General features: G+C 33.8%; 1 protein-coding gene across 1 annotated transcript; it reads left to right on the top strand.

Annotated features, from left to right (window-relative positions):
• Window positions 1–582: 582 nt before the first annotated feature.
• LOC128549934 (toll-like receptor 4) lies at window positions 583–2,538 on the top strand. The gene has a single exon (XM_053527720.1). The coding sequence runs from the start codon at window positions 583–585 to the stop codon at window positions 2,536–2,538; it is 1,956 nt and encodes a 651-aa protein (XP_053383695.1).
• Window positions 2,539–12,121: the final 9,583 nt, after the last annotated feature.

The raw sequence follows: 12,121 nt of genomic DNA, 5'->3' as shown, positions 1-12,121 counted from the left end.
GAATATACTAGAACGAAGACGAAATATAACAATATTTTCCCATTGAAATGATCGGCGTTTCGTTTGTTTAGCAAATATCACAGATAAGAATATGATTAATCTTAAATCAATCTATTAAGCTCTCAATGAATATAATCATTCAGGAAGATAAACTTCTTAAATTTTATAGATTTTAAGACTATACATAAAACGCTACTTCTTTTAAAACACCTAATGGAAAACTACCAAACTGATTATTTCATGTGAGTGACATTATCCATTTGTTACAGATGTAAGAGGAAATTATGGATAAAATAAAGGATTTTAAGCGAATTTTCACCCCCCCTGTCAATTGCTATAATTTTAGTCAGTTATGGGAAGTCAGAAAAGTTTAATGAACACTGTAATGAGGAAACCCACTCTACCTTGACATGTAACTATATACCAAAGGCTGTACCCGAGAAGTATGTGCATATTAGTATTGTAGACTTTAAGCGAAAAGACAAAAGTGTTATACTTAACAGTTCGAGTTTCACTGATGAAAGCTGGTCAAAAGTCCAAACCTTGGAGTTCATTGACACAACTGGAAGGAATCTGTCATGTATGTTTTTACGTGAAAGTTTTAAGGGATTAACAACATTAAAGGAATTGAGAATTCATATAAGCTCTTTCTGGTTTAACCCTGCTGTGTTTGTTGGATTACCTTCAGTACACACCTTAGATATGAGCAGATGCTACCGTCTAGATATAGAAGATCTAGCCGAACAACTAAAAGAGCCGAATACACTACCTTATTTACAGAAACTGTATCTGTCCGAAGTTGGATCATATGTCAAACGTAACAATATAAGTCTTTCTGTCGTGGAAGCTCTTTCTCCAAGAAACATAACATCTGTAGAAATCAGCAAAACTCAAATAACATTTGCTAATGTCACGGCGATAGCTAAAATTTTGAAGTCACTGGAGAGTGTAAATACATCATATTCAAGAATCGCAGACACATGGTTTGCAGATATCACACAGGAAGATATGTCACATGTAAAAGTTGTTGACATAAGTCACATGACTTTACCGTCCAAAATAATTCGAATTCTTCCTGGAAAATATGTCATTGCAAACGCATCTGTCAAATATTCTGATCTGAAGAATTCAGGTCGGGTGAAAATTTTATTTACTCCCTTAGTCATAAATGCGAGTGGCATTATTCCTCCCATGACGTCAGCGTGGATTTATAACACTACTATAATACTTGATGAAGAATTACACTGGAATGTAAAGCAACTGAGCCTTAGGCAGAACAATATAAGATATGTTGATGTAGTTGTGAGATGTCCAATATCTAAACTTACATCTCTTGTTCATCTGGACTTGTCAGATAATAAACTGCAAATGCTTCATCCAACGACTTGTATACCAAATTTAGAAAACGTTGACTTATCTAAAAACAATTTATTCAAGATGCTGGAAAAGGAGCCAGATTTGTTCGAAAATTTATTTAATACCCAAACTAAACTACGAGTCATTAACCTGTCAAACAATAAATTTCCTATGGTACCTCCGCAATTATTCAAACACAGTAAAGATATTGAAATCATTGATCTCTCTTACAACAAGCTTGAGCAATTACACATCGATCTAATGAACTTACATCATCTCCGTGTTCTCGATGTGAGCAATAATATGATAAAGATACTTGATGAAGTGTCCATTAAAGATTTAAATGAAATTCCATGTGCAAAGTCGTTGATCTTTGGAGAAAACCAATGTTCCATTGTCTTCACATCAAACCCGATCATATGTTCAACATGTGACAGTAAGCCTTTCATCGAATGGCTTGTTAATTCAAAGAAGGTCGGTAGGAAAGTCCAAGGTCTTTCTTGTATAAGTGAAAATGGTTTAACTGTAAACGTTGACGAGTCAGTTTTAAGAAAAGTTCAAAATATCTGTAATCGAAGAGTTATCATTATCGTTTCGATTGTTTCCACAGGTGTAACTTTACTGACAGTTACTACGATTGTGTCCTTATTATATAGGCGAAAACAAAAGATCCAGAGAAATAGAAAAAGGGAGAATATAGTAAACTTGTTAATCGAAGGTGAAGGACAATACGAGTTTGTGGCTTTTTTGTCGTACAGCAGTATAGATAATCAATTTGTACAAGAAAACGTGGTTGATCAACTTAACGAGAATCTTCAATTGATGACCGGGATCGATAGGAATCTTGTTTGCACGGGAGACCAGCATTTTCGTCCTGGCTTCATGGTACATGATGAGACCATCAACTGCCTAGATAGGGCTTCAGTGATCATTATTGTGGTGTCCAATAACTTCTGCCGCAGTGCGTATTGTCAAAATGAATTTGATCAGGCCTATATGCAGAAGAAGCCAATAGTTCTGATGTTAATGGAACATGTGGAGGAGGAATTAATGACGCCTACACTGAGGCAACTATACAAGAGGGATGTTCGGATTTTGTGGACAGTTGAGAATGGACAATATGTACTGAAAACTGCATGGGAAAATGTGTGCAGATCAATTCTGGATAAAGTTCAAGTTTAGGGAAAACATACCTTTTATTTTAAACGAATTCAATCAGGCGATATTAAAATTTGAATTTGAGGATTTTGTAGATTGCATAACATTCAAATATAATCATAAGATTATACTGAAACATCTACATAATATTATGAAAGAAATGTTTGTGCATTTAATGAGCCGGAGCGTTTCTATCAGTTAATATTGTGAATTCTAATTAAGACAGGCTTACTCTAAAATGACATCTGGTTTACGGTTTGCGATGAAGTCAATGTTTTTCTTGCGACAGGAAAGATCGCTACTATATTTTATTTTCTGTTTTAGATAAAGGCCATATCCGAATCGAAATAATGTATAGCAAAATAGTGTTTTACTTCAGTTAGTTCACTCAAAATCGATTATACGTCGCCAGAATAATTCACTCGGGCTACCTGCTCATGAAGTTATTCCGCGGACGTATAACCTCTTTTTAACATGGTATTATTTTTTTACAATTCTGTGTTAAGCAATTTGAACTTGTTCATGAAACAATTCTGGACACTTAAAATTAATTGTCTATCCTTTTAAGCATGATCTAAAATAAATATTTTGACAGATATTTGAATTTTTACTTTAAATTTGTACAATTGAATGTACTTTCAGTTACAAATAAAAGATGTTTGACTTAACTTTTTACATACAAATTTATACATATTGTTTTCCTGTCAGACTGAATTATTAATAAAACTTCTTAATTTTTAAGCAAGTTTTGCCCGCTGAAAAGATCAATAGGTAGAACACAAAGTTCACAGTTGGAAGAAGGTAAGTAAGACTCCCTGGCAAGACAGACATGCGTTCTTCGTGATACTTACAAATACACCTTACGTCGTTTGTCCCCCACATCTGATTTCTTTTCGAGGATCAGATTCATTCTGGCGCTGATAATGTTTTTTAAATAAAATTGAAACCGTATATAACTGAAATACTGTTTAAACGTCCTAAGCCCCAAGCAAAACGTACAAGTTATACATTCTTACTTTGAAGCATCAAACAGGTCCGATAGACGTTTTTTAATTACTCTATCGAACCTATTTCAATTTGAGTTTTTGGACATCTTCAGATTGAGTATTTTGACATTCAGTTTGAGTGTTTGGACATTTTCAGTTTGAGCTGATTTTGTTCATCTTCAGTTCTGAGCTTTTGTACATCTTCAGTTTGAGTTGATTGTGTACATCTTCTGTTCTAAGCTTTTGTACATTTTCAGTTTGAGTATTTTGACTTTCAATTTGAGTTTTTGGACATTTTCAATTTGAGTTGGTTTTGTTCATCTTCAGTTCTGAGCTTTTGTGCACCTTCAGTTTGAGTTGGTTTTGTACATCTTCATCTCTGAGCTTAGCTTTTGCAAATCTTCAGTTTGAGTTGATTTTGTACATCTTCAGTTCTGAGCTTTCAGTGTTTGGAAACGTTCAACTGTAATATTTTGTATACCTTCAGGTGGACATTTTGGGCATCTTCATTTTAAGTTTTGGATTCCTCAGTTCTGTTTTAGTTTTTGTATATCTTCAGGTTTGTTTTTTGGTCATCATCAGTTTGGGAGTTTGTACATCTTTAATTTAAAAGTGTGTACATCTTCAGTTTGGGGTTATTTTTCATTTTCAGTTGGAGTGTTTGTACATCTTCAGTTTGAGTTTTGGGGCATTTTGTACAGCTTCAGTTTAAAATTTGGACATAAAAATTGTAAACATTGTCAAGATTAGAATATTCGTTTGCAAGTTAAAGTTATGTGCATAAATGGTCTACGTGCTGTAAAGGTCGTGACGTTGACCTAACGTTGCACAGATAAGTATTCCAAATTGATGCATCATGGCTTAAGGCTCATATTTGTTTGCATATCCTCAATCTGCTACTCTATTCTGCAATGTCAAATAATTGTTATTATTTGCTCTTACTGTAGAAAACTTGAGATGGGTTTGATGTATAGCAGTAAGCGGTAGTCTTAAAAACCGGTTATTATTGTGTAATGGTATTATTATCAAAGTAAAGGTACAGTGAAATCGTTTAATTTTATCAGCATGAAATTCTGTGGTTTCGACCAAAACTGCTAAATCGCGGAGACCTAAATTCATAAATAATAAAAGTTTGAAAAAAAAATAAGATTCTAAATTGGGTGTTACATGAATTACTGAACATTCCTTGCCCAGTTGTATATTTGATTTATTATTTCTTTTCAATTATATGAAATAAGATTATCATTTTGTTTCTTCGTGCAAACCTACACGTGTCATACAGCGCTTCCTGAATACCTATTTTGTCACCTCCGCCGCAGGTGATTATGTGCTAGTCAACGTCCATCGTATCTCGAATATACGGTCCTTAATTTGCCAGTTGAAGATCAATAAGATGTCAGCGCCAATTGAAAAGCCACAATACGTTTATCTTTGCACAATTAGCATTCATAATCAAAACATATTGTTGTTGTTGCTTTTCAAGTTAAAATTTCATATAAATTGTCGTTTGACACCATAGTGTATTGCGCTATAAATTGAGAGATGGCGTATATGTTTATATTGCAGTAAATCGATATTTATTGAAATATATTAATTTAGTTATCACAACCGCGAGTCCATGTTTTCAAAGAAATGTTTACAATGTTTCAAATCGTATTTTGTATTTGTCATTTTTAATATGCTAAGATGCGTTTTGTTATCGTCTATTGTTTGTTTGCTTGTTTGCTGTTCATCAAATAAAAAATCATAAAGGCAAATATGTTATTCAGTGTCACACCGTTTGCTAAATTAAAAAGGCAGTACCTATTTCAGTTAAATATATTTGTTTAAAAATTCCATGTATCCTGTCCAACACATCAACAAGTTGTGAGTAAATTAATAGGGACATTTCAAGGGAGGTAACTACACAACAGTCCTACAAATATTTTGTTTGTTCTCCGCAAGTAGCTGCCAACTTCCCCACATGAATCAGAGGTGGAGGACGGATGATTTCAGACACAATGTCTTTTATCAAATCGTCACGGAAAACATACTCCCCGCCCGGGGAACGAACTCACGACCCCGCGATCCGTAGATCTGCGCTCTCCCTATTTAGTTAAGCGGCCTACAAATACGGCGGAACGATAACTACAAAAAGTTGGATATAAATTTTATTTATGATATTAAAAATATTATTCATAATGAACATTTGGAGAAAAAAAGCAATACAAATTTTCAATGGACAGGTGTACAATTAACCGGTTAAATCTTCCGAATGGTGTTTTCACCACTGACGGATACAAGGTGATGATCCACCGTGTTCCTTTATTTGTTCGTTTTGTTCTTGATGTCAAGATTTTTTACTTTGTCTATGATATTTTCTGTTTTTATGTTTGTTTCTTTGTTTTGTTGGGTTTAACGTCACACCAATACAAATACAGGTGACATTATGACATTCCAGCTTTTGATGGTGGAGGAAGTCCCCAGTTGCCCCGAAGTGTATTATTTCATCTAGGCCGGGCACCTGGGTAGAACCACGGACCTTCCGTAAGCCAGCTGGATGGCATCCGCACATGAAGAATTCAACGCCCCAGTTGAGGCTCGAACCAACATCTGTGTAGGGCAAGTGAATCGAAGTAAGCGACGTTAATCACTCGGCCATGGTGCTCCCTGTTTTCCTTTTAATCGTATACACATTCTTGCACACGCTCTATCGATTTGTGGTCGGTGATGGCTGCATGTTTAGAACGTGGACTTTCCTATTGGATATTAATCCATTAGAATGTGTAGCTTTGCATGATTTAAGTAGACTTTGCAATTTTGTTCAGTTTAGTTTTTTTTCTAAATTGGGTTTTACATGAATTACTGAACATTCCTTGCCCAGTTGTATATTTGATTTATTATTTCTTTTCAATTATATATGGATTATGAAAACTTTATCATATTTGTTTTGAATATACTAGAAGGAAGAATTAATAAACATAATCATTGTCATTGAAATGATCGGTGTTTTCTTTTTTTGTAGAAAATATTACAAATAAAATTAGGACTTATCTAAATTCAATCTTCACATGTGCTCAAGTATACCTGCGTCTTCGATATACAATACATTTACAATATACTTAAGCTCTCTATCAATCTTTATCAAAACTCAAGTAGTTTGAATCTCCCAATGTAACTTACTTCAAACCTATAAATTTACAGACTGAAAATAATTCATTAATTCATTTGATATACCTGATCGGGAGCTGCCAAACTGATTAATTTATTTGTGTGTGCAATAAACAAAATCCAGTAATTTTGCATCATCCATGTGTTACTACACGAAAAGAATGGAAAGGATGAAAGATTTAAAGCGGAAAGCATATCTTAGTATTACTCTTTCAAGTATTATAATTTTAGTCAGTAATGGAAAGTCAGAAATGTTTAATGAACACTGCTACGAAGCAAACAACTCCTCGTGGACATGTAACTTTATACTAAGAGTTGGTAACGGGCGATATATACATATTCGTATTGTAGACTTTAAGAGAAACGACAAACGTGTTGTTATACTTAATAGTTTTAATTTTACTGATGAAAGCTGGTCAACTGGAAGGAATTCGACATATACTTTTTCACATAAATGTTCTAAGGGATTAACAACACTGAAGGAATTAAGGATACACATGAGCTCTTTCTGGTTTGACCACGGTGTCTTTCTTGAATTACCTTCAGTACACACCTTAGATATGAGTAGGTGTTATCGTCTAGTTTTAGACGATCTAACTGAACAACTAAAAGTGCCAAATACTCTACCTAATTTGCAGACACTTATTCTTTCTGAATTAGGATCTTACATCAAACGTAACAATATATTAAATCTAATATTCGTAGAATCTATCTTACCAAGAAATATAACGATTCTTGATGTGAGCAAAACTCAAATATCATTTCCTAACATGACGGCGATATTTAAATCTCTGAAAACACTTGAACGTTTAAATGTATCATATTCAACAATTGCAGCTACATGGGGTAACTATATCACACAGGAAGATTTGTCACATGTAAAGGTTATTGACATGAGTCACGCGACTTTACCAGCAAAGGTAGTTCCACTTTTTCCTGGAAAATATATCATTGCAAATAAGACAACCAATTATTCCGAAGTGAGAAATTTAGACGAAATGAAAAATGTTTTCACGCCGATAGTTATAAATATAAGTGGGTTTTTTCCTGAACCCTCGTCCGGGTGGATCTATAAATGCACTGTTAAAATACCACTGGAATGTAAAGCAGCTAATTCTTAGTAAAAACAATTTAAATTACATTGATCTTGTCGTAAAATGTCCCATATTTAAATTCTCATCTCTTGTCGATCTAGATTTGTCGGATAATGGACTGCAAATGTTACAACCAATGTTTTGTGTGCCGAATTTAGAAAGAGTTGACTTATCTAAAAATAATTTATTTATGATGTTACAAAAGGAACCAGATCTGTTTGCAGATTTGCTCACTATTCAAATTAAATTACGATTTATCAACCTAGCAAATAATCAACTTTCAAAGGTACCCTCAAAATTGTTCAAAAACTGTAAAAATGTTGAAACTATTGATCTCTCTTTCAATAAACTTGAGCAATTACATATGTCGATCTAATAGACTTACATCATCTCCGTGTTCTTGATGTTAGTCATAACAAGATTAGGCTTGATGAGGTTTCCATCAACAAACTGAAAGGAATTCCATGTGCAAAGTCACTGATGTCTGGAGAAAACCAATGTTCAGTCGTCTTCACATCCAATCCGATTAGGTGTTCAACAGGTGTCACTAAACGTTTTATTCAATGGCTTGTTAATAAAAAAAAAGGTGCGAAAACCCAAGGTCTTTCTTGTCTAGTGAAGATGGCACAAATGTAAACGTTGACAAGTCTATTATAAGAAAAGTTCAAAATATCTGTAATAAAAAAAAACAGTTATTATCGTTTCGATTGTTTCCACAGGTGTAACTTTACTGACAGTTACTACGCTTATGTCCTTATAACACAGGCGAAAACAAAAGATCAAGAGAAAGAGAAAAAGGTAGAGTATAGTAAACAAGCTAATCGAAGGTGAAGGACAATACGAATTTGTTGCGTTTCTGTCGTACAGCAGTAGCAATGATCAGTTTGTACAAGAAAACGTGATTGATCAACTCAACGAGAATCTTCAGTTGACGACCGGGATAGATCGGAATCTTGTCTGCACGGGAGACCAACATTTGCGTCCTGGCTTCATTGTGCACGATGAGATCATCAAATGCTTAGACAGAGCTTCAGTGATCATTATTGTGGTGTCCAGTAACTTCTGCCGAAGTGCTTATTGCCAAAATGAGTTTGATCAGGCCTATACACAGAGGAAACCAATAACTCTGATGTTGATGGAACATTTGAAGGAGGAATTAATGATGCCTACACTGAGACAACTATACAAGAAGGCTGATCGGATTTTGTGGACAGTTGATAATGGACAATATGTACTGAAAACTGCATGGGAAAATGTGTGCAGATCAATTCTGGATAAAGTTCAGGTTTAGGGAAATAATACCTTTCGTTTAAACCAAATCATTCAGGCAATAGTAAAATTTGAATTTGAGAATCTTGTAGAGTGTATAGTATTCATATATAACCACTAGATTAAATTAATAAGAAACATTTGAGCACTTAATTAGCTTGAGCGTTTCTATCATTTAATACTTTAAATTATAATTAAATTACGCTTACAATAAACCGACACATGTTTACAGGCGATTACATCAATTTTTTTTCTTGCGACAAAGAAAGAGCGTTACTATATATAATATTTTATCTTCTGTTTCAGATAAAGGACATATCAGAATCGAAATAATGTATAGCAAATTCGTGCTTAACTTAATACACTCAAAATTGGTTATACGTCGCCACAATAATTCACTCGGGCTATTCCCTCATGAAATTACTCCGCGGGCGTCTAACCTCTTAAAGTCAAAACACGATTTTCTATACATTATTTCTTAAATCATAAAAATATTAACTTGGGGAATACTTTTTGTGAATTTCCTGGCCGAGTCATTGTACTACTTTATGCATAATCCCAACGAATAAGTAAAATTCCTATTATAATGTCTTCAGAAGGAGAACTCTATGAATTCATATCGTCATGAAATAGAATTTTTGTCAACATCATGAAACCTTATGCGCAGAAAATCAGTGAGTACGCGGTATCATATGTTTACAGAACTGTGTAAAGCAATGACACTATTTTGGCATTTATAAGTATCTATACATTTTATGCATTATCTAAAACAAATATTTTGGCAGATATTTGAAATTTTACTGTTTTACGATTGAATGTAATTTCAGTTACAAATCAAAGCTGTGTGCTTACACATAGTAGTATATGTACATTGTTTTCCTGTTCTTCTTGACGCTTACAAATCCATCTGACGTAGTTTGTCCCCCATATCTGATCGGAATCGTTCTTTCTCTGGTAATGTTTAACTGATCACCGTAAATAACTGAAGTACTGTATTATCGTCTTAAGACCCAACAAAAACATACAAATTATACATTTTATTTTGAATAGAAAATGTGCATCAAAAAGTTCACATAAACCTTTTTCTAATAACTATCAAAACTATCCATTGACTTTTATCTTCAGTTTGACTTGTCCATACATCTTCAATTTGATTATTTTGACATTCAGTTTGAGTTTTTGGATATTTTTCGAATGAGTTGTTTTTGTCAATTTTCTGTTTTAGATATTTTTATACATCTTCAGTTTGAGTTGTTTAAGTACATCTTCAATCTGAGTTGTTTTTGTACCTCTTTAGTCTGCATTTTCGTACGTCTTCAGGAGCTTATTACACCTTTAGTTTGGGTGTTTGTACATCTTCAGTTTGAGCTTTTGTACATTTTCAGTTTGACATTTCGGACATCTTCATTTTAAATTCTTTAGATCAGTTTTGGGTCTATTTTGTACATTTTGAGTTTGAGTTTTGTACATTTTTCAGTTTGAACTGTTTTTACTTCTTCAGTTTGAGTTCTTTTTTTTCTTCATCTTCAGTTTGAGTGTTTGTACGGCTTCAATTTGAGGTTTTTCACATTTTCAGTTTGAGATTTTGTTCATCTTCAGTTTAAGATTTTGCACATTTTCAGTTTGGATCATTGTACATCTTCAGTTTGAGTTTTTTTTATATTTAGTTTGAACGTTTGTCTATCTTCAGTTTGAGTGTTTTTTTTTGCATCATAATGTTGACATTTCGGACATCTGCAGTTTGAATTTCGGACATAAAAATTGTAAACATTATCAAGATTAGAACATAAGTTTGCAGTTTAAAGCTATGTGCAAATTATGTCCGTGTCACTAAGTATCTCGTATATACGATCCATAATTTGGCAATTGACGATCAATAAGAAAATTCGGCGTCACAATACCTTAATACTTGCACCATTAGAATGATCAACAACTACTGTGGTTGCTGATGACTTTTCATGTATATATTGTGTTTGCTGCAGTTAGTTGATATGTATTAAATGAGTTAATTTAGGCATCGCAACCGAGAGTCCTTGTTTTCAAAGAACTATTTACAATTAAAATAGTATTTAGCATTTGTCATTCTTAGTTTGCTAAGATGTGTTCGTCATTTGTTTGCTTGTTTATTTGCTTGTTTGTTTGCTTTTTATTTGTTAAAATTATATGGGCAAATGTTTTAGTTTATTGTCACTCTGGCCGCAAGGTACTGCTTTTTAATTTAGCAGTATTAAAAAGGCAGTACCTGGCGGTATTTACGTAAAATAGATGTTGAATAGATTAAGTTGTAAAATGCCATTTATCCTGCCCGACACATCAACAATTTGAAAGTAGTTAATACGGGGATTTTAAGGTAGGTAACTAGACAACAACCCTACATATAAGACGGAACGGTAAGTACTTAGATTATGATATGTTTTTCCCTAACATAGATAATACATATAATATTTTTATAACGGACATTGGACACAAAGCAATTCAAAACTTCAATTGTACACCATTAACCCGTTTAAACTCCCCATAGGTGTTTTACTACTAACCATTCAAAGGTGATGATCCACTGTGTTCCTTAACTTGTTCGTTTTGTTCTCGTTGTCAATATGTTTTACTCTAGAGCTATCTTTGATTTGTTTTTGATTTTAATTTTTGTTTAATTGTTTTGTTGGATTTAACGTCACACCGACAAAACTATATGTCCCATTGCGGCGTCCCAACCTTTAATAGTGGAACAAGTCCCCAAGTGCCCCTCCGTGTATTATTTCATCACGAGCGGGCACCTTGGTAGAACCATCGACCTTCCGTAAGTCAGACTGATGACTTCCTGACATGAAGAATTCAACAACCTGAATAAGGCTTGAACCAACCTCGGTGAAGAGCAAGTGAATCGAAGACAGCGACCTTAACAACTCGGCTATAAAGGTCCCCTGGTTTTATTTTTTATCATGTACACATCCTTGCACACACTCAATGGATTTGCAGTCTGATGTGGCTGCAATTTTAGAACATGGCTTTTCCTATTGAATGATAATCTATACGAATGTGTAATTTTGTTCAGTTTAGTTATTTTCTAAAATGAGTGTTACACGAATTACTGAAAACTTCTTTTCATAT

Source organism: Mercenaria mercenaria, chromosome 17 (assembly GCF_021730395.1).
Source record: "Mercenaria mercenaria strain notata chromosome 17, MADL_Memer_1, whole genome shotgun sequence".
NCBI lineage: Eukaryota > Metazoa > Mollusca > Bivalvia > Venerida > Veneridae > Mercenaria > Mercenaria mercenaria.
This window is presented reverse-complemented; position numbering and strand designations above follow the sequence as displayed.